General features: G+C 36.0%; 1 protein-coding gene across 1 annotated transcript; it reads left to right on the forward strand.

The window, feature by feature from the left end:
• The first annotated feature begins 1,974 nt into the window (after positions 1 to 1,974).
• Positions 1,975 to 19,075, forward strand: Traf6 (TNF receptor associated factor 6). Its single transcript, XM_026405087.2, has 7 exons — positions 1,975 to 2,190; positions 7,321 to 7,634; positions 11,423 to 11,573; positions 12,607 to 12,765; positions 14,416 to 14,487; positions 16,162 to 16,239; positions 17,600 to 19,075. The coding sequence occupies exons 2-7, from the start codon at positions 7,339 to 7,341 to the stop codon at positions 18,434 to 18,436; spliced, it is 1,593 nt and encodes a 530-aa protein (XP_026260872.2). The 5' UTR covers positions 1,975 to 2,190; positions 7,321 to 7,338; the 3' UTR covers positions 18,437 to 19,075.
• Positions 19,076 to 24,556: the final 5,481 nt, after the last annotated feature.

Genomic DNA, 24,556 nt, shown 5'->3' on the forward strand with positions numbered 1-24,556 from the left:
TAGCTGTCCTATGGTTTCTGTGGTTGAACACAAGGAACAGAGTATTGCAATGAAAATCAAATGTTTTGACCTATAAATGACAAACATTCATTCCACTGTCTGCTCATAGAGCAAGAACTTGTCTCATGACCCTGCCTGATTGCAAGCAGACAGAGAACTGAAGTTTCCTGTTGCCCAGGCCATGCCTGAGTCCTAAGACACTTCTTTACATGTAAGACAGTGGAAAAATAAATAGGATTTGTAGAAGTAGGAAAAGGACCCTCAAAGACACTTGTGAAAACAGTGTAAAGAAATACACATAGAACATTTGATCTTTTTGAAAGCCTCAGACTGGGTTGTTTCACATACATTTTTCTTAGTTGATCCTGGTGACAGTCCTGTAAAGTAGACATAAGCACCCTTTTTATGATTTCGGAAACTGAAGCTCAGAAGGCTACTTAATTTGCTCTAGAGCTCACACTAAAAAGCAGAGGGAAGTCTGACACCCTTGCTCTTCCTTTTCTCTGTGTCCCAATTTCATATAATGATCTCTTCTATATCCCTTAAGGGATTTATTTTTATAAGGGAAGTTACTGGAGACAAATATACAGGGGCTGGCAATTCTACTGGAAATGTTTCACTTCTCAAACTGGGTGATGAACACACAATTTGTGTAACTCATTGTATTTTTTATAACAAATATTTCAAAATACATTCTTTTAAAAAGGGGGGCAATTGAGTCTGAGAAATAATCACAGATTGTTGTCTTGAAAAGATATGAATTTCTAATGAATATTGGCAGTCAAAAACCAGGAAATACAATATTGCTAATAGTTATTGAGCACATAGGATTTCCTAGATAATTTGAAATCATTTTTTGACATATATTTACTTATTCCATACAACAACCTTAATATTATCCTAGGATAACCTATTAAATCCTGAGTTTTCAATTCCACAGAGATTTCAATGAAATTGACACAGGGACATTGAAGTAGGCTGGAGATCATAATCTAGCTCTTATAAATATTATATTAATATTATCATAATTGTATTCTTATTTTATAGGTATATTACATATTGAGAATTATGTTGTACATATATATTATATTATATAAGCTTTTATATGCATTCCATATTTGGGACAAAATGGGTTAATATGAGATGAGAAAATTGAAGCAAATGCAAATTGTTACTTAATCTAAAATCAATTTATAAAGGGAAAAAGAAACTGAATTTGAGCAAGCATTCTAGTTTCAGGGTATGGACACATGACCACTACCCTGTAATACCTCCCCAAAGAGGTGGAAGAAGGATGAGCCAAATTTACAGTGATGGTTGAAAATCTTTTGCGTACCTCTTGCAACGTTCCAGTCACATTCCATAGACGTTTGCGTCCAGTTAAACAGGGAGTTCAAAATAGCTTTCCCATGACTTGACAGAGAACAGGCTAGTGTAGTTGGCAGCAATTTCAAAGAAAAGTTCCATGCTTGGGTTGACTCCCTTAGACTACATCAAGGGGAAAGGCCATGTGATTAATAGAGTGCTCTATCTCTCCGGAATACTACCTGGGCAAGGAAGGTGGAGTTGGGGAGGGATCAAATAATTTCCGAAGGCCAAGTGAACTAACCCAGTTGGGAGTTGGAAATATATGAAAATATAGTTTGGGATATATTGCTTTCAGTGCTGCTCAACAAATCAGTTACTCCGGGACTGATCTTCTCATCGCCTTGATTCTTATTGTAATTTACACCACTACCACCACCACAACCACCGCGCGCACACACACACACCAGTTCCGAAATATGGTGTAAGGAATTTCCAGAAGGGACAACCAAGCAGGAGGAAAGCGAAACCTGAGTGCTGCGGATTGACAGCTGGAGTTGCCCCGCGCCTGCGCAGCAGCTCGGGCCGTGGAGGAGTGGCGCCAGGGGGCGCGATCGCTATACTCCGACGCTCTGTCTACCCGCGCGCTCCACGACTCTCCTAGGGTTAGCCGGCGGAGAAGGCGGAAGAAAGCGGCGTCAGAGACTGGGGCTGGGGCTCCGGGCGGCCCGCGGACGCGGCGGCCTTCGGCCCTGGAGATTGGCCTGCGGGCCGTCTCGCCTCGGAGCGCTGCATCTGTCCTCTCTCAGCACCTCGGCAGAGCGGAGTTGGGCGGCGGGGCTGGAGCCCTGCCCGCCCTGTTCGACGGCCCAGAGCGCTCGAGCGGTGAGTCTGTTTCCGATGTCCGCTCCTGACGGTCGGGGCCTCACTTTCCGCAGATCGGGGAGACGCCCCCGGCCCTTGCTCCACACGGCTCCGGGACGCATCTCTCAAACCCCCCACACCCCTAGTTCCTCACGGATCGGGACGCCTAACCCCAGTCCCCTGTCCCCTGGCTCCTCACGGGCAGGGGGCCCTCTCCCCCAGCTCCCCATCCCTTTGGAGGACTCTTCCCCCATCTCCCGTCCCCTTGCTCCCCACCGGTCGCAGACGCCTCTCTCCAGGCCCCCCTAGTCCCCAGTCCCCCCTAGTCCCCAGTCCCCTTCTGGGAACCCTCCCCCGGGCCGCCAGTCGCCTGTCCCTCACTCCCCACGGGTCCGGGACGCCTCCCGTCCCCGCGCCTCCCCACCTCCTCGCCCTCGCTCCACTCCCAGGAGGGAGCCCCAAGCCAACTTCCTCTGCCCTGCTTCCCCTCACCTCGCTTTTTCCCTTCCCAGAAAAGGAAATTGCCTCTTGGATTTTCCCGTCCTTCAGAGCTGTTACCAGCTTAAATTATTAGTTTTTTTTTTTTTTTCTTTAAATTCCCGGCGACTCCCTGTGTCACCATCATGGGAAATCTAGTCTTGGATTCCCTGTTAAACTCTATAAAGGTCCCGGGAAGCAAGTTAAAAAAAAAAAAAAAAAAAGATTCAGATGACACGAATATTTCCTCCCCGCCCCTGCACTCCTTAGTTGTACGATTGTTCCAGGCTCTGGGTTGATAAAGCTGTTCCTAGTATTTGGCTTTAGGGGAACTCCAGCGAGAGTTAGGACTATCTTGAATGTGAACAGAAAGCACCTAAAGTACTAGCAGCTTGAATGTATGGTGTTTGTTTCTCGGAGAGCAGATCTTTAAAAAAAAAAAAAAAAAAAAAACCTTATAAAGAAATTCTGGTGGCCTTGTGAACTTGACTGCTGGCATTTTATCCATTCTCCTTTGATACCAGAGAAGGTAGGGGGCTTTTCTAATTTTGAGATTAGAAAAATCGAATCTCAAATGGTTTAAGGACATTGTGGCCTTGTGACTCAAGGAAAGAATGTTTCAGGCATTGGTTGCCCATGTGATGATTACAAGGATCACATCGGACTTTCAACCTGACAGCAGAGTATTTGGTAAATTTCTGGCAACTTGGACTGTGAATGAAATTGTCCAAATCCTTGCCTCTTGGAAAATAGTGTCCAAGAGGAGAAATGCAAGCTGAATTGGGATTAAAAATTTAAAAGCAATTGTTTTTGTATCATACTTTGGTCATTGCAGCACATTTCAACTCTGTATTTTAGAAATAAATTTTAAGGAGTTGGTAAATATTTCCTGTGTCTAAAGTTAGGAACAAATTGAAGGTAATTTGTTAGCATTTTCTTTTACGTGGTTTTTACTTTATGAGTACATAGCCATGTATGAATTTCATTTGACTTGTAATTGACTCATTCAGGACATAACTTGTTGATTTATGTAGGTTCACACATTTCTCTCATTAGCATCTGTTCATCTCAGAGGAACAAGTTTTGGTGGATCACCCTGTCCCTTTACCCCAAAACATTTAATAGTATTCTTTTTAGATTGTATATGCCCAAATACTAATAGGTGAATTTAAACCATGATTTATGAAAAGGGTAATTTCAATATGTATTCATATTGCAGTTGAAATAAGTTGGCACAGGTTAACATTCCACAGCATTAAATTAAGCAGTACTTAACCAAACTAGATTCCCAACTACAAAAAGAGAAGCAGTCAGGAAGCTCTTATCATACAAGTTAAGGAACATTTGAAACTTTGTTTCATCCCCCTCTAATCATTTACATAAAAAACACATAAATAAGTAGAAAAGGAGCTGTAAAATACTTATTTTACAAAGGCATGTTAATTCATGCTTATGTTAGCGTATCTCAAGCCTGTTTTCATAATAGCTCAAAAAGTGGATCCTTGTGGTACAGAATGAGATTTAAAAGAATCTTGATGGAGTGTGATATTTTCTGTATATATGCCATATTATCTTCATTTCTACTGCAGACTCAAGTCACTTTTAGTTCTCATAGTTTTAATTAAAAATAGCTATTCATTGTAATTAAATTAGAAAAGTGGTTTTCATTTAGGTCATTGCAAAATGTAAAAACTAAAGGAAAAAATATTTTAACTTTCCAAAGAGGAAATAAACATAAAAATATCAAAAGGCACTGAAAATACCATTTTTAGCTTAATTTTTACTTTGCAGTATAGTTACATGAGACTATATACCGTAGATTAAGCTGGCAACTATTGGCAAAAGCTTATTTGTAAGATATAAAGCTTTTAAATCTGTTGCTTATTAAAACATGGAACATAATGTGAAAGTAATTGGGTGTCATCCAGAGTTTTTAAGAATGTGCACTTTAATGTCTGCATTTCCACAGTGGCATTCCTTTTAAGGAATTGTGACTGATTAGACAGGTTTGCATTAGCTATAAAAGGAATGCATTAGCTATAAAATATAAAAGGTCTCTTCAAATCTAATGATCTTTGAGTCTTTTAAATTGGATAAGAAGAAGGTAGTATATAGACTTATCAATAAACTGAATTTTACTGATATACAAATGCTAATTCACAATGAGAGGGCTAGGGAAGAACAGAGTTACTTTAGGTAGAGGGGAGTGAAGGGAGGGAGGGGTTATGGGGGTAGAAAAGATAGTAGAATGAATCAGCCATTATTACTCTATGTGCATATATAAAACTATATGACTGGTGGGATTCTACATGATGTATAACCAGTAGAATGAGAAATTATATTCCATTATATATGATGTATCAAGGTGCCTTCTACTGTCAAGTATAACTAATTAAAACAAATTTAAAAATAAACTGAATTTTAAATTGGACATTGAGAAGAAAGAAAGACTAAATTCAGTCTTGTTTACTGTTGTTCTGGCTAGCACTTTGCTATGTGCTCTATGGCTAAACAACAAATATTTAATTTCTAAAAGGTGATTTTACTAAAAAGGTAGTTAGTTAGATATAAAAGATATCTGCTATTGTCAAAGATATAGAAAATGGGCTCTCATATATACTTTGTAAGAATGAAAAATTAGAGAATCTTCAATATCTTTCAGATAACCAACATTACCAATCAGAAAACTTCAAAAGTTAAATACCGTTTGACCCAATTTCTAGGAAACTTACCTAAGAAAGTAATTAGACACAATAGATATATGAGAAGGGAAATAACAAAGATATACTCCTAGAGTGGCATAACTGTCATTTGTCGTCAAATCCTAATGGGCACAAAGGCGGCCTTAGACTCCATCTTAGGACTCATACATGATTAGTTCTGCCTTTTGCCAGCATCTTGCAGTCCTACCTTTCTTTCACTCTGTGAGCCTTCTCTAGGAGTACACATTAGAAATAATAAGGCTTTGAGAACTCTTTTTAATTTTTCAAAAAATATTTCAAAAGTAAGTAAAACAAAATGCTAAGTTTCTTCGATAGTTCTTTGAAACTATCAACTCAGCGTAATAATGCTGGAGAGCTTGTGTGTGATAGTTATGGTCAATACCTCAGTTCAGTGTAATTAAATAAAAGGGCAATAAATCTTAAATGCTATTTCATTGACAGATTTGTCAAAACGCAGATAAACATGGTGTAGTGCGAAGTGCACAGTTTCCAGGGTCAGGTAGGCTTGGGGTATGGTCCAACTCTGTTACTTGCTAATTTGGTAATGTTGGGCAAATTACTTAACCTTTTAAAGCCTCATAGTTTCCGCCTTGATAAGTGGAGGCAATAAAATACTTCATAAAACCGTATGCAATAATTACACATGCATTTCTAGGCACAGTTCTAAGTGGTTTACACATAACACATTTAATCTTAGCAATAACTTTCAGGTGGTTCCTATTGTTAATTCTATTTTACAAATGAGGAAATTGAAGCATGGAAAAGTTATATAACTTGCCCAAGTTGTACACTAAGTGATTGGAAGAAAAGAGTTCCTCTTCAGCCAGAATTGTGCCTTATCCTTTGTAGGTTCTCATCATATGGTACTTGAAATCTTAGCGGCAAATAAGGTGTTGGTACTGGTAAAAAGATTGAGGACTAGTGTCATAACTCTGTAGCAAAATGACAGGCACAATTTTTGTATAAAAATGAGATATTCGTGGGGATATTTGTCTACTATGTTGACTAGAGCTTGCATTCTGCTTCTAGAGCTTATCTGGCATATATTACCCTCAAGGGTAACTACCTAAAATAGACCTGGTTACATGAGCTGTGAATTACTTTTAGACATTAGCTTCTTATGTAAGTACCATAGCAGTTTAAAACTTGAAAGCTGCTCATGAAAGTGGTAAGTTTTCCATTGGCAAAGAAACCTCACTTGTTTTTCCAGTCAGTTACAATGAAGCATAGTCACTTGATCTGACTGAAGGTAAGAGGACATAAAGACATACTTTTTTTAAAAATTCCATTCTTTCTACATAGTAGAAAACCCCTCACTCGAGCATTTGGAAATAGAATTTTAAAGTTTCATAGAATTTTGGATTTAGAAGAAGAAATCCAGATCCAAACATTTAAATAAGTTTAAACGTGCCCTAAATTACACATCCAGTAGTGGTGCGTGATCAGTTGATCCTTGTATACTGCTGTTCAATCACTGTCCTGCTAACCACACTATTCTCTTCAATTTAGGATACTTGAAGGAACTTCAACATGATTAAGGCCTTCAACAGATGCTTAATGAACACCTATTAATATGAATTGGCTTGTGCTAATGAAAATTAAACATCTTAGTCACAGGAAATAGACATGTGCTGATAATATGATATAGGGGTCTTACAATTGAAGTGATTTTCTTTTTTTAACCTGATATTTTCATTTAACTATGTTGTGAACTCTTTAAAGGACCCAGGCTTTGTGTACTACAAGTGCTTTACACAGATGATGATATATATTTTTTGAAGGAGAGAATCCGATAACTTAGAAATAGTAGTCATGAAGCAAAGCTCAAAGCACCTTAGGAGTTATTTTGTAAATAACATTAACATAGCTGATGTATATGAACTTGCATAGAGAAGCTATGAGATGTGTGTGTATGCATGTTAAGGCATTTTTTTCCTTGCTATTTTTGCAGGACAATTAATAAGTTACTATGAGTCTGTTAAATTGTGAAAACAGCTGTGGATCCAGCCAGTCTGAAAGTAACTGTTGTGCTGCCATGGCCAACTCCTGTAGCACTGCAATCAAAGATGACAGTGTGAGTGGAAGTGCCAGCACAGGAAATCTCTCCAGCTCCTTTATGGAAGAGATCCAGGGATATGACGTAGAGTTTGACCCACCTCTGGAAAGCAAGTATGAATGCCCTATCTGCCTGATGGCCTTACGGGAAGCAGTGCAAACACCATGTGGCCATAGGTTCTGCAAAGCCTGCATCATCAAATCCATAAGGTATGTGAACATAAGAAAGAATGGTACCCTATATCAGAACCAAATGCAAAGAACAGTATTACATAGAACACAGGCCATCCCAAGAATCTTCTTACACATAAAAAGCTACTTAGGAAAAAAAAAAAAAGCAATGAACAGAAAATTGAGAGATTCGTATCCCACCTCCTACAGTGATGCAAAAAGTTAATTTCTGTTTCTTCCATTCCCCTGACCTTCAGATAAATAAGAAAGTAAATAGCTTAAAACTATTCTAATGTAGACTAGGGGATGACTGGATGCTTTTAAGATGTACTCAAATTATGCTTAAGTATGATAATCTAAACCATATAAAGAATGCTGATTCTGTAAGTGATTGTTTATTCTGGTTTTAGCCATGTTAAATTTTTGTTTACCTGATTTCTCTCAGCAACTGTGAAGTAGCCAGTATTTTTTTTTTAAGAGAGAATTTTTTAATATTTATTTTTTAGTTTTCGGTGGACACAACATCTTTATTTTATTTTTTTATATGGTGCTGAAGATTGAACCCAGCACCCCATGTATGCCAGGCGAGCGCACTACTGCTTGAGCCACATCCCCAGCCCCTAACCAGTATTTTTAAAGCAAGTATTAATGAAGGTTATGCCTTCATAATATGTCCATAATCTAATCCCTTCTTACTGCCTCACTGACACTACCTTTCTGAATCATCATCAGCTTTAACAGGTCTTCCTGCTTCTACTCTTGTCTTTTCCCTGTCTCATTATAGCACCCATAATGAACCTGGTAAAATAAGTTAGATGTCACCTCTGCTCAGAACATTGCAGCAGATACAAGGATAAAAGCCAAAGTCCTTAGAAGACCATGTATGATAGGCCCATGATTCATTTTCTTTCTCCTCTTTACTGTGCTCACTTTCCTTCCATTTATTCCTCCTTTGCCATTCATTGAACATGTCAAGCATGCTCCTTCCTTAGTGAGTTGCTTTAGCTGTTCTCTTTGCTTAGAACTTTCTTGCTATGGCTAACTCTTTAACTCTGTCCACTTGCCTGAAATACCATTCTCTCATAGGTTTGCTGGACACACTGTTTATACCACATCATGCCTCTACCTACTTGTCTCCAACAATCCTGGTCTTCCTTCTTGGCCATACTTCTCATTTTTTTTTTACCTAAGCACTTTTACCTTCTAAGACACCAGATAATTTAAGCATTTGTTATCTGCTTGCCCAATTGAAGGTAACCTCCTTGAGAGTAAAAGTTGACAGGTAAATGAGAATATCTTTAAGGATTTTAATGCAGGACAAAAAAGGTGGAAGAGGAGATTGGTGTTCTTCAATAGATAGCCATCTAGTTATATTGGTGAAATCATTCCTAAGTAGATTAGTCCATCTCTGGCTATTAGACTCATAAATTTTTATTTCTCAACTTCTATACCAGCTTTTCTATAAAATTTGAAATTAAGGTAACTATATCCATTCTCAGTACTTAGCTTAATTTAAGTTACATGGGAGTGTGTCTCTTTTCTCAATTTTGGAGGGTGGTGTGTTGTCCAGTGTTGAATTTATAAAATCTATTTAGAGTAGGTTTTCTCAGTCTTGACACTGTTGACATTTTGGGCCAGACAATTTTTGCTGTGGAAGAAGGTCCTGTTTGATGTGGGATATTTAGCTGTATGCCTGATCTGTATCCACTGGATACTAGTGTCCCCTCTTATCCAGCTGTGAGATGCACTGTCTCTTGTGGGCAAAATAGCCCCTGGTTGAGACCACTGGCTTAGGGTATATAGGATAACAGCTTTAAAAAGGCCCAACCAGGGGCTGGGGCTAGGGCCCAATGGTAGCGCACTTTCCTGGCATGTGTGAGGCACTGGGTTCAATTCTCAGTACCACATACAAATAAATAAATAAATAAATAAATATAAAGATCTTTCAACCATTTAAAAAAAAACTCAACTATTATTCTGTTTATTAAGATTTTTAAATTTATACTGTATTTAGATAAAAATGTTACCATATTTTGAATTGTTGATTTTCCTGTAGGTAGAAATGTGCGGTATTTTATCAGGTGCAACCCATGCCCAAGAAGGTAGCTAATCTTTAGCAGATTTTTAATAGCAGAATATTTATGAAAGTAGTGAGACAGTGGTCTAAAAGAAGGTAAAACCCACAAAAGGAAATGTGAGGTTTTCTCCTCCCCTATTTCCCTCTAAGCTAGAAGTGACCACTTGGCCCCAATATTCTTAAAGGAACTGCTCTGAAATTCCTCATGGGGTATAGTCATTGAAGGAATCATAATGCATTTCTGTCTAATTTCATTTTCTTTTGGAATCCTTGCTAATATAGTGGATAAAGGTTTTCAATTTATTTTGTAAGGTTCATCTTAATTTTTTATTAATAAGTTGCTTTAGGTTTGACGCATGTGTTTCAGTAAATTTATTCGTGGCCTCTTATGCTCTCAGAGTATATTCAATGGTACAATAATAACATTGTAAAATCCAAGAGAGGCTCCAAAAATTCAGCTGTCTTTCACCTTTATTCAACAGAACTTTTCTCCTCGCACAGCAGCTAGCACTGTTGAGCATATAAGAGGAATTCACCAAATGTTTGAGTGATTGATAAGGCTTCTGTGGCCTACTTGACCCATCACATTTTGTGACTGAGGATTGAGATATTCCAAAAAGTTAAAGGGGAATGACACTTAAGCTGGAAACAAAACACAAAAACATTGGGAAACAGGATATAGAGGTTCTTTAACTCTCTACTGCACTGTACCATGTATGTACAAATAAAGGAAATCTTTTGTTCCCTTCAGCTCAAATGTCATAGTGACTGATTTGGATTAAACCTTAAAGTGAGGCTTCATGAGGATATTGCTAATTGGTTATATTTTTGCTTATGACTTGCCGTAGCCCAGCTGGCTGGGCAAAATAACTAGGGGGTGACGAACAACTTGTGTAGATTGAAACAGCAGGAGTGGGAGCCATTTGTTGTAGGACAACAGAGGTATTTATACATTCCACACAGCTTATCTTAATTTACATAAACTAGATACAGCAGTCAACCAATAAGGAATCTCCACATTTAATGGCTCGCTGGCACCACCTCACAAACCACGCCCCCTGGCAAAATGGCAGGCGCCATCCTGACTTGTTTACAGATTCTAACAATGACTTGAGCAGTATACTGAAGACATGTTTTAAGTATTGTGAGCAGCATATTCTATTTTACAAGTATACTGTATAGGTGCTGACAGAACAGAGGCCAGCCAAACTGTCAAAATTTGCATTCTTAACTTGACTTCATTTTATGCCAATAAAATATTTTTATTCAATTAATTATTCTGATTATTATTTGTCCCACAGTCTACCTGTACTTTGGAAGCTAGTTTGGTTTTTGATTACCTATCAATAGCTAGTTTGTCAATGGTAGAGTGCTTGCTTAGCATGTACAAGGCCCTGGATTTGATCTCTAGTACTGCAAAATAATAATACTTATTTTATAAAATAATAGTTAATAAGCTGTCCATAAGAGAACTTTTCAAATCCAGGCATGAGAGTTTATGCCTGTAATCCCAGCTGCGTGGAAGCCTGAGACAGAAAAATCAGAAGTTCAAGGTCAGCCTGGGCAATTTAGTGAGACCCTCTCTCTAGGTAAAGGAGTCTGAGGATATAGCTCAGTGGTAGAGTGCTTGCCTAACATTCATGAAGCCCTAGGTTCAATCCTCCAGTATAGCCAAAAGTGAATTAAAGGAATTAAAGTTAGTTTTTGTAATGTGAATGTTTAAATCTACTAGTTGTGTCTTTTCTTTTAGGGATGCAGGTCACAAATGTCCAGTTGACAATGAAATACTGCTGGAAAATCAACTCTTTCCTGACAATTTTGCAAAACGAGAGATTCTTTCTCTTACGGTAAAGTGTCCAAATGAAGGTTGTTTGCACAAAATGGAACTGAGGCATCTCGAGGTATTAAACTTATTTTCTAGCTGTTAGGATGTATGCAAGTCAGTTTCTAGAGTAGGAACTTTGTTGTGTTTATCTGTATTGCCAGTACCTACCATATAATAATTGGTTAAATTCTTGCCAAGTTCTTACTAATCCTTTGAAGCAGAAACCAGAAATTTTTTATTCTGTCTACTCTGGCTTTGCCCTGTAATTTAAAAAAAAAAAAAAAAAAACTTCAAGTTTTTTGGTTAAATTTTGCACCAAATGAAATGCTTCTATAGTTTCAGATTAACTGAAGCAATCATATAATAAAAGAATTTACTTTTAAATACAAATAAATCAATTATTTTTAAATTGGTTCAATTTAGTTACACATAATATTTTTTTAATATTTATTTTTTATTTATAGGTGGACTCAGTATCTTTTTATTTTATTTTTATGTGGTGCTGAGGAACGAACCTGGTTCCTTCCGCATGGTAGATGAACGCTCTACCTCTGAGCCACAACCCTAGCCCTACACATAATATTAGGATCCATTTTGACATAATTATACAAGCATGGAATATAATTTGCTCTAATTCAGTACTTCCCCTTTTTCTTCCCTCTTTCTGTTTCTTACCTCTGCTTTACTGATCTTTCTCATATAAAATAAATTCTTAGCTTGCAGATTTTTATCAAAAATTATTTTTAATGTTCTGTTTGAAGTTAAATGTTTAAAACAGATTTGCATCCTGCCCCCTTTTACTTAGCACTTTTTGAAGGAGTAGCCCTTTTAAAAGTACTAAATTGCTAATCTAGAAATCCTCTTTTCCCTAATTGAATGTATGAACTTGAGAATTCATATTCCCTTTATAAACATGCAGCCCACAACCATCATTTGAAAAAAACTCATTAAGTCCTTCATATTGTGAATGTTTCTGTGGTTTATGTTAGATTATATAGGTTCAGTAGCCAGCTATATAAAAGAGAATGGTATATTCTTAGAAGAAATTATCTTTAAAAAATTTCTTCAAGAATAGCAAATACTAATCAATTTTTTTTTCTAAATTACAGGATCATCAAGCACATTGTGAGTTTGCTCTTATGAATTGTCCACAGTGCCAGCGTGCCTTCCAAAAGTGCCAATTTAATATTCACATCCTTAAGGATTGTCCGAGGAGACAGGTTTCTTGTGTAAACTGTGCTGTATCCATGGCATTTGAAGACAAAGAGGCATGTACTAATTTGGATTTGTTAATTCCACTACTTCTTTTTTTGTTTTTTTGTTTTGTTTTGTTTTTAATAGCCAAAACCAGATTACCCATTTATTTGACCAAGAGCATTAAAAAGGACCACAAAATTAAACAATCTTTAATTAATTAAATTCTTATAGAAAACTCAGTCACAGAGCAAGTACTTAGTTGTCTTCCCCCTGTTTTTGAGGATTGAGAACTCCCAATATTCTTTGGAGAATAAACAATAATTTTGTTGAATGTTGCCAATAGTCAGAGCATCCATTTACACAAACCGGTAGTTCCTATTGCACATATTAACTCCACTACTTCTTAAAACAATTTTTTAAATGTATGTCTGAGGGAGGTAGCAGTAGACTAGGATACAATTACAACTCAGTCTATTCCATCAATTTTTAGAAAATTGATTTTTAAGGAAGAAATGAAAGTTAGATAAATCATTATTAATATGTATGGAGTTTGTATTTACATGTCTTTCTTAGAAAATATTATTTATGCTAGTTACTACTATTGTAGATCTGCAAGTGACAAGTCACTAGAAAAGGCTTATGCTACTTGACTGTTCATTTTCATGTATTTTGATGACCATTCTGATTATAGACAAACAAGTAGAATGGCTACTATATAAGACTATATAAATTATTTTACAAAAGAAAAAGAAGTTATTCTATAACTATTATGAAGAATAAATTAAATTTCACAAGTGTGTTCCATAGCTGATAACCCAGTGTGCTATTATATTCACTTTCAGTATGTGTGTTATTTCAATTAAAAAGTTCACTTTTAAAAAGAAATTTCACTGTGCCTGACAACATCATGATAACAGGGCAGTTTTTTTTTTCTTTTAGAAACTAGATTAAATAGTTTTATATTATGTTGTCAATATCAAAATCAACACTGAAATCCTAATTCTTGATCCCTATCCTTCATATTATTGAAATAACCTACTTATAACTTTTATGTTCTTTTATAACTAATACTTAGTTCTTTAAACTTCAGTTCTTATAAATTTGTGTTATAATTTTTCTTACTTCCCTTAGCAGATCAAATATATTATAGTTAGTTGAAATATTCCAAAAAAAGTCAGCTAATTTGCTAAAAATGTAGAAGTCTCAGTCATATTTTGAGCAAATTGACATTTCCTTCCAAAACCTGAGTAAATTAGATGAAGTTAACCTGAAAGTTTTAATTATTCTTCAACACATCACCTAAATTAAAATCATTGTATTCTAGAAAACAAGGCTCACCCTTCTGAGGTACTAGAGCCTTATGCCCTGATAATGTATTTGTTCTTTAACGGCACTGACAAGAATTTTAATTAAATGGTCATGCTGCTGCTGAAATTTTGAAAGATTGCCTTTTATAGCATTGGTAGATGATATCCAACTAGTTATAGATAAGTCTGCCTTGGGTTAAAAGGAAGTACTACCATATTCTTTGAAAGAGCTGGAATGATGAATGAATCTCATTATACTAGTAAAAGGAGATAAGTATCCTTTATGTATGTTTTGCACATTTTTGCTTTATACAAATTAATGTCCTTAATTTGTGCATAGTGAAAAAATCACTTTTTACAAAAATTTTTTCAAATTTTCTCATGCTTTTCTTGTATTTCTCTGATAACATTCAGATACATGACCAGAACTGTCCTTTGGCAAATGTCATCTGTGAATACTGCAATACCGTGCTCATCAGAGAACAGGTATAATAATTCTATTTCATAAACTAGTATTTCCATAATAGCTTAAAGAAGTGTTATTTTTTTTAATTGATAACTTAAATCAGGCAAAATCAATATGTATTGTAGAAGTGTTAGAATTGCGCAGAAATTTTTCATTTTTCACATGAATTAATGTAATTGGGCCAGGGGGTTGTGCTTAGTGACAGAGTGCTTGTCTAGCATGCAAGTTGATGGATTCAATCCCTAGCACCACCCCCAAATTAATAATCACTTCCAAAAGAGTAAAACATTCAGTACTTCTAAAGTGCTAAAAATTCCTAGGTTGTTAACATAATAGCAAGGGTCCACATTTAAAGAAGGAAATGCATATATACACACTGAAATGAGGATCATAGTTATCCAGGGACTGGCTGAAAGAATAAATGAGAATAATGAAACAAAAGAAAGCAAATCCTGTTTGGTAGCAGAACATTATTCATAGCCCCTGAAGCATATAGGAAGATTTTTAAATTTTCAGAATTTATGGCCCCTCTGTTCAGTTGTTCATGAGGCCACTAATGGAGTATCATCAGATTTAGCAGTTATAATAGAAAAATATATTTTGATTATTAATAAAGAAAATTCCATCTGATTGCTATCTTCTGGCATTCGGAGAGTTTACCCACAAAATATTAATATTAGTCACTAAACATATTTGCCCATGAAATCTGCGTACCCAGAGATCATTATTGATTAACTTACAAAGTAGAAGCAGGCAAGACCTTGATTAAATTTTTCCATTTGTCTGTTAATTGAGTCCCTTAGTTTCTTTTTAACAAAACTAGTTCAAAGGTGTTAAACTTCTTTTTGCTTTTGAAGTCCCACCTCCCTGGTTTTCCTCTTTGCTCTCTTTTAATATTGAAAGAAACCATGTAGCACATTTAAAACTCAGCAAAAATAAAATTAAATGTAAGAAAATATTCTATAGTAGGAAGCATCAGAAAACCTGGGATTTGATCCTGGCTGTGTTATTAATTAGCCCTTTTATCTAAACTATAGCAAAACTAAAATTTCTAAAGAAAATTTGACACTACTTTTAAAAATATTATTCTATAATGGATCTTGTTCTAAAGAATGTGTCTTTTGAGTCCCCAAATTTAAGACTTTCTTTTAGAGCTTTTAACAGTGTGCTTTTACTTTCTAACATCTGAGTCCTTCAGTGTAGCTAGGATATGCCCAGGTTAACAAAATGTAAGAAATGTATGAAAGGTGATCATGAGGGAATTAACGGGTCTGGTCAGTGACTTTAATGTGTGCAGTTCTTTGGTCCTTAGTATGGCCTAGACCACATACAGTCTTGGTTGAGTTTGCAGTTGTAGTTGTCAGAAGGTGTTTTTTTCTTGGAAGTGCCACTAGAGGGTGCCAATTCCCAACAATAGGAATAAAATGCCTTTTATGAAGTGAATTTTAGTGAATTTGTAGGGTGTGTTGTATTATGAGATGTTGATATCTTATTTCTCTCTGACTTTTTGAAGTATTTTTGTTTTAATCTTTGTGGGCTACAGGGTTCTGTAACATTTTAACTCTTCCATTATGACCCAAAGGCAATACATAGTTTTGTTTAGGTGAAACAAATTTCTTTTTAAATGTAATCTCATTCAGCTAGAACATCCTCTGCAGGGAAAAACAGTTTTCAGCCTTTGTTTTGATTTTCAGATGCCTAATCATTATGATCTAGACTGTCCAACGGCCCCAATCCCATGTTCTTTCAGTACTTTCGGTTGCCATGAAAAGGTAAGTTTTCTTTTTCCTTTGAATTCTTAAATATAAATCAGAAATATTCAGTTATATAGTCTAGTGGACAGTCTCAACAGGAATGTACATGTTTATAAAACAGCATGATAAATTATATAATAAAGCTAAGTACTGATGCTGTGAACAGAAGCAAAAGTACACTTACAATGCTTAAAGCATTTAGACAGACATGAAAAAAAAACGTGATGTTTGGGCTAAATCTTGACAGAATAAAAAAAAAATTTGTTCAAGAAGACAAGAGAAACAAAAGTGAGTGTAGTGAACAGTACTAGAAATAGGTGAACCAGACAAGAAGAAAGTATTGTTATGGTCTCCCAGATTAACTTTGAGACTCCTGATCAGGAATATTGGATTTCTAACATAAATCCCAGTTTATGAAAAGCCATTCTTTGGAGAGTGCAATTATACTTTGGCTTTTCTGTATGTTTATTTATTTATTTATTTATTTATTTATTTATAATAAACATACATTTAATAATTGAAAAGATAAAGTAAAATGGTATTTGGTATGATTATATTTTATGGAAAAGTTCTGTATTCATGTACATGAAGAAAATGACTTGAAAATACATCAAAATATTAACTTAGGGAGTTATATGTAACATTTTCTTTCTAATCTATATTTTCTATGGTATACACAGTTTCTCTTATAATAACAATTTTTGTATCATAAATGTTTTTCATACAACAGGATGTTTTTAATGATCTTAGAATAGTATGGAGACAGCAAAGATTCCAGTTGGCAGTAGATTCAGATTACAAATAAGGAATTGGGGACATTACAGTAGACTGCCATGATTAAATTTTAAAGGAAAGAGGAGAAAATGCTGTGAACTAGAAGAAGACATAAAATCAATATCGAGGTTCATCTAGTTTTCCTAATGGGAAAGATTTTAATAAATATATTCTGAGGGAAGGGGTTAGAGGAAGAGAACATTTGGAGATAAAGGAGAAAGGGGATGACTTAGTAAAACCTCTGAGGTGTTAAAAAGGGCTGGGTGTCTTAGAGCACAGGTGGAACATTCATCTTGGATAAGAGGAAAGTCATCTCTTGAGTCAGTAGAGGAGGGTAGGTATGGATACTGACATTTTTGTAGTTGGGATGAAGATTTAGCCAAGTGTGTTCATAGGTAGTCTCAGTTTTTTAGTGCACTCAGAGCAGTGTTCATCTCATTAAGAATCTGATGAAGGCAAAGGATCCTCTACTTCCCTCTACAACTTTGTAGAGGATGCAGGGAAATATTGACACTATGTAAAAGCCTCTTATTTGTCTTGGCCAGGTCCTTTCCTAGTCTTTAACAGTGTCTGTTCCCACCTAAGGCTTGTGTTTGGTTTTTAGATGCAAAGGAATCACTTGGCTCGCCACCTTCAAGAAAATACCCAGTTACACATGAGAATGTTGGCCCAGGCTGTTCATAGTTTAAATCTTGCTTTCGATGCTGCCTCTCCATCCCAGATGCCTTCTGGGTATCGCCCAGAAATTGAAAATTTCCAGGAAATCATTCAACAGTTAGAGGGTCGCCTTGTAAGACAGGACCATCAAATCCGGGAGCTGACTGCTAAAATGGAAACTCAGAGTATGTATGTAAGCGATCTCAAACGGACTATTAGAACCCTTGAAGACAAAGTTGCTGAAATTGAAGCACAACAGTGCAATGGGATTTATATTTGGAAGATTGGTAACTTTGGGATGCACTTGAAATCGCAAGAAGAGGAGAAACCTGTGGTCATTCATAGTCCTGGATTCTACACAGGCAAACCTGGATATAAATTGTGTATGCGCCTGCATCTTCAATTACCAACTGCTCAGCGGTGTGCAAACTACATCTCACTCTTTGTCCACACAATGCAAGGAGAGTATGATAGCCACCTGCCTTGGCCCTTCCAAGGTACAATACGCCTTACGATTCTGGATCAGTCTGAAGCACCTATAAGGCAAAACCATGAAGAAATAATGGATGCCAAACCAGAGCTGCTTGCCTTCCAGCGGCCCACAATCGCCAGGAACCCGAAAGGTTTTGGCTATGTAACTTTTATGCACCTGGAAGCCCTAAGACAGAGAACCTTCATTAAGGATGATACGTTATTAGTGCGTTGTGAAGTCTCTACCCGCTTTGACATGGGTGGGCTTCGGAAGGAGGGTTTTCAGCCACGAAGTACAGATGCAGGGGTGTAGCATCCCCCTCATTTGTTTAAAACAACAAACTGTATGGAAAAAACAGTGCCTTCCCTTGCCTTGTTCTCAATAATATGCAAACAAAAACACAGCAGGAAAGATGTAATACCCACCAGTGAATGTTGTTAGAGAGGTTGCTTCTCACTTTTTCCTGTTACAAATATCTGAGGCAGTTTTTTTTTAAGGGATCTACACCTTCCATGCTTTTTCAGAAATATTATATCTAAAGTGCCTGTGGCATGCAACAGCTGTTTTGTCAATGAGTATACCTCTTTGTTGTACTTTCATGGGCATTTACTCCAGGGTCTTATTGTCACCAAGCCCAGAGTTGAGTGTGGAAGCTCAAACCTTTTAATAATAATGAACTTTACTTTAAAACTCCAGCTTATTTTTATATTATTGTATATAATATATTAAATGTGAGAATCACTACTACCTTGTGCTAGTGCCAGTATGAAGAGTTGTTGCACTAGAGTGAAGTTCTCATTCTCATTTCAGAGGATTTGAAGCATAATCCCTGGAAAGCTTAAGTTCTCATGTTAACTAAGGATATTCAGGGACTAGTTTAACCCTGAATATAACCTTACTTTTTTAGTATAAACATGTCATCTGTTGAATAAAACCTGTTGAAGTATTTAATTCTGCATTGCTTATATATTTCCTATGACCACAAAGTGGCAACTTCTCCAGAGTTTATGCTGAGAACCATATGGATACCAACTGCTCAGCATTAAGCTGTGTACCTCTTTTAGTCTGTTTAGTGCAGAGTGAATGCAAAGCCCTACACATGGCTTCTGTGGTTTATATACACAAAATCCCAGCATAAGTAAAAGTGATTCAATTAGTCAACCATTATGACAGTTCAGATTGGTGGTGATAGAAGCTATATGAGCCAGAAATTTTCAGCCCTTTTCAGTACCCTCTGGTTTAAGTTTAATTAAATGGAATGAAATTAACTTCCTACAAAAAAAGCAACATTTTTTTAAACGAGATCATAGGAAGTATGTGAATGGTCACTAAACCAAGGTTGGAAGTCATAATGGTAATATCACAAATTAACTTAAGTCCAACAGCCCACTGCAGGTTCTGAGGGGGCATCCTATGGTATGTATTGAAGTGACTAATAGGGAGAGGTGATGTTTATACTAATTATATATTTGTTATAAAATTATACGTATAAGAAGTGGAATCTAGTTCTCAGGGAACCCTAAAACTAGTATGAGTGCTTATAAAGAATCTAAGAAGATTCATCCACTCTTGTTTTATACAAGATTAAAGTTTCTGGTAAAGAGAGATGGTATTGGTCTCTAATAGGTCAGATCAGAGGCCCCCCCAGCCGGCATTCAAGATCTGCCTTAATTTCAAGAGGAAGCAGAATGCTTGTCTGTGGAGAGGAGTCTGGTTTTCAGTTCACAGAAAACCAGCAAGTGTCACTATGATCTTTCCCTTTGTTTTTATCAACCCTCTCTCCCCGCTCCACCCCATCTTTGAGCTTTTGCTCTGTGGAGTTTGTTATAGAGTGAAAATAAAGGTCAAGTAGAGACCTTGTTCTGTATGATGTGAGTACCACAAGCTCATAGCTAGTGACCAGTTTATTGCCTAAGTGGTTTGTATCTCTTTCCAACCAGTTTCTGAGAATATTTGTAGCACCACCTCTAGGTTGAAAAACAAGTGCTACTGGTGTTCCTGTGATTGTTTTTCAGTGAATAAATAATTATCAAGTTCCATTTTAAAAGTAAGCAGCAATCATTTTTTGTATTTGCTTAAAAAAAACCTGAAAGAAGTAAACATTTTTGATGGCTTATTTTCTTTTTGCATTCTTAGATTTTTTTTTTTTACATTTTCTAAATGAATGTACTTTTATCAGAGAAGAAAATTAAGTTGCCACAAAGCATCACCCCCCCCCCACCCCGCCGCTTTTAAAAAAGGAAATGATATTTAAAAGCTTCCTGGTCAAATTTCTATTAAAGGCAAGTCTGTGCATTAAATACTAAGAAGAGTCATTTCCTGCTTGGTTATGGGGTTTGTTTTTTTTTTTTTTCTATTCTAACTCAGAAGTCTTAAAAACAGTTTTTTGCTAACTTAAACTTTTCTTAGCTTCAAGTTTCCCATCTATAAAATTAATTGAACTAGATGCTTCTAAGGTCGTCTCCCCAATCATAAAATTCTGTCTTTAAGAAATTAAGTTCTAAACAACAGAATATTGATAATACTTAAGTAAGGATTATACCAGTAGAAAATTGCTTTAATTTTTTTCTTTGCTGAGATTAATATTGTATTTCAATTTAGTGTCTGCCAACTAAGTCATATCTTAATTAAAATGAACATTTAGGCATTTTATATCAAACCAGTTAACTTATGCTAGTAATTCATTGTAAACGCAGAGTAGAAATAATCATCAATTTGTCATTCAACTAGAAATCTCAAGTCTCAACTCAGAATGAAATCAATGACAGCTTTTACCTAAAAAACTGGGTTCGGGGGCTGGGGTTGTGGCTCAGTGGTACAGCATTTGCCTAGCATGTGTGAGGCACTGGGTTCAATTCGAAGCACCACATATGAATAAATAAAATAAAGGTCCATTGACAACTAAAATAATATTTTTAAAAACTGGGTTCATCTTTATAATTTATGAATCTCCTACCCCACTCAAACACTGGTTTCATCCAGTTGGTCTACAAGCATTTGGGCTGTGCATTTATATTTTTGTGAATTGTCTTTTAACATATTCATTTTTTGGCATTATTCTGGGTCATTGCTAATTTTTTTTTTTTAAAGTCATTTCCTCTTTGTTCAGAGATTTCCAGCCCAATGTTGGATGAAATTAGCTCCAAGTCAAACATTTTACTATTAGAAAATAAGTCTGGATGCTGACTGATAGTTTAGTAGTTTATTACTATCCTTTGGCTATTGTAGCAATGACAGCTTCTGGCTCTCCTACAATATGCTTCAACTTTTATTTGGGGGATGAATAATAGAAGAAAGTGAAATAGTAGTTTTTACCCGAATGTGTTGGACAAGTAGATATATATTGGATGATCTCTAGCAATTAATTTTTTGTGACTAGTATAATGCTATGTTTTCCATTACTGGTTTTTTACCAGTAAGTTTCAGGTAAACCAAAAACATTCCTATGAATTATGAGTGCAGTTAAAATTCTTAGAGCAGAGCAAATGCTTGCCATTATTTTGTCCAAGGAGTTGACCAAAAAACGTTTTTAATTATTTGAGAGATTTTTCTAACCTAAGACTTTGAAGTACTTTTCTTTGATTTAGTTACTAATATAGCTCTTTACCTCAACTAAATTCTCCTAATTATACCATCAGGTATTTTTTGGATTTGAGTGTGTGTGTGTGTGTGTGTGTGTGTGTGTGTGTGTGCACGCGCACACACCTAGTTCCCTAAAAGCCTTAAAGAAATGAAAAAAGGAACAACAAATACTCATTTCCTTTGAAATATTCTTTTTAAATTCCTAGGTTTAGATTCACATGATAAGCTACAGTTAGTTTCACAGTTGCTATCATGTCTGTAGAATGGGTTGGCATTTCCAGATTCCTAATATTCAGAAAGGTGATCATTTGAAACCAAACTGACTAGATGTCAACAGGTTCTAACACTCTTTTACAGCCTTCACTTTGAGTCAAGGACAGACACTTGCAAGGAGATGTCTAGTTTCACAAAATTTCACCTATTTATGTTTTAAAGCTTCACTTGCTGAAAATTCAGATTATTATAAAATAAAACTGAAAAATAATTCTTGATGGGGAAGATGTTGTGTGGAATGAGATGTGGTGCTCCTTTTCCCATCAAAATGCTTTCTCAGCAGGACACTAGGCCTGCCTCTTAAGACAGGGAAGGAGGTCAGGCATGCTTCTCTGCTCTGGAGATTTGCAGCTCTGCAAGTAGTTCGTCCTCCCAGGAAAATCACCAAAGCAGCAGTAACCACAGTTCGCTGACCTGGTACCCAGAAGAAGGTAAAGTGTATATGTATGTATGTATGTATGTGTGTGTGTGTGTGTGTGTGTGTATATATATATATATATAGAGAGAGAGAGAGAGAGAGAGGGGGGGGGGGGGGAGGACATGGACACTGTTCTGGTCAGTGCTGAATCCCCTGTACTTAGCACAGTGCCTGGCACTTAACACACACTCAAATATGTAATAGCATTCAGTGAAAGCAAGGGTGGAAGATCAGATAACCAGTTTGGTAGCCTGTTTGTCATGAAAGCTGTAGATGATAAGGCACAGATGTTACTTTTTCAGTTTTTTCCTCCCAGTACTCGATTATGAAATTTTTTAAACATGCAGAAATGTTTAAAGCTTAGTGAACATCCACCACCTAGACTCTACAATGACATTTTGTTGCATTTGCTTTATCATTTAATAAACATTGCTTTTAATGAGACTTCAAGTTTGGTTTCTCTTAAAAATTCTTAGTCCTAAAATAATTGAACAACTTTAATCAAGTTAAATTCTTTGGGAAAACTTGTGATATGTGTGTTGTAACTGGAATTGTAGTCCTTACTTTAAGCTAATTTTATACTTCTGTATGACTATTATGCTGAATTTTAATCTTATTTATTTGGCCTGAAGGGGTATTTGTGCAGACTATTCTAATGTTCTTTTCACACATGATAAATTATCCAATTAATTTCTCTGGTGAGAACGTACTTTGGGGTCCATTTGCTTATACAAATTTCCAGGATTATGTTCCTGGGGAGCTGTAGGGGCTGTGTAATTTATCATATAAATCCTAATTTAGGAGCTAAGAGACACTTTCTCCTGACTGAGCATGGACAAATCAGTTTTCTTTGTTTTTATTATGGTTTATTTACCTATAAAGTGAGAACTTGAACTTGAAATTTAGGTATTATGGGTAAAATTTATTAATGTTGAAATCAATTTTAAAAGATACTTTATATGAGTACAGGAAAGCTTCTAACAATTCTGTAACTGTATAACAAACTACAAAATGAATCTGACTTTTGAAAAAATTGGAACATCCAGTGGTCAAAGTGTCTTATCTGAAAGCCTTCCATTGTTTAGAAATCATCTTCCCATGAAATATGTGAGTTTCCTAATCCATTTGGCCTTGGAAAACATGTGCTTTACAGGAGGGAGTGAATGTAAAGATGGGGATGATGATAGTAATCACAGAAAAACTGAAATTCAGTGTTCAATTTAAGAATAGCTTGTTTTAAAGGAACAGAGGAAGAGAATTATCCAGATTCAGTGCAACACCCACCCCTGTACTGCCCCTAACTTTACCAGGAATGGCACCTGAAACCAGCCCTATTCCTGCCCACAGCTTTGCCTCAGATGTCTTCCTCAGGTCAGTATAGTTGAATTGGTAAGAATGACCGGTTCCCTCCAAACCCATGTCATGAAGGTAGAGTCACATTTATCTCACAAAGGCACCTAGAGTTTTGATTTTAGATTGTGTCTTAGTATTTGCAAAGATATGATCTAACCAATGTTCCTGGAATGTCACCTTATTGAATATGAATTTAGAAGAAAACAAATACCTACTCCTTCCTCTCTGTTGTTATTCCCATACCAGCCTGTATATTGCACCAATACCTTTTTAAAATTTTTTTGATATTTTGATTTTTTATACCTTTATTTTATTTATTTATTTTTATGTGATGCTGAGGATAGAACCCAGTGCCTCACACATGCTAGGCGAGTGCTCTACCAATCAATCCCAGACCCAATACTTTTTTGAAAAGTACTTTTAATGAAAATGAAATATAGAGCTGGGATTGTGTCTCAGTGGTAAAACAACACTTGCCTAGTATGTGTGAGACACCACTTTCAATCCCCAGCACCACATAATAATGAATAAAGGTATTGTGTCCATCTACAACCAAAAAAGTAATAAAATTTTAAAATGAATTATATATTAAAATAGAAGCAATATTCCAGGTGGTTTTTAATAACTATCAATTTTTGCTGTAGTATTGTTCTGTTTGGGGATTGCAGTTCACTCTGTTGGGAAGAAAGAATAATGCCAGGCTCAGGTTTTCAATCAAAATAAAAAAATAAAACTAGTATTTTTTTCTTCAAGAAATGGTAAATGAGGACTCATTCTCATTCTATATACAGGATGCCAGGACATAA

The sequence above is a fragment of the Urocitellus parryii genome, chromosome 4, assembly GCF_045843805.1.
Source record: "Urocitellus parryii isolate mUroPar1 chromosome 4, mUroPar1.hap1, whole genome shotgun sequence".
Classification (NCBI taxonomy): domain Eukaryota; kingdom Metazoa; phylum Chordata; class Mammalia; order Rodentia; family Sciuridae; genus Urocitellus; species Urocitellus parryii.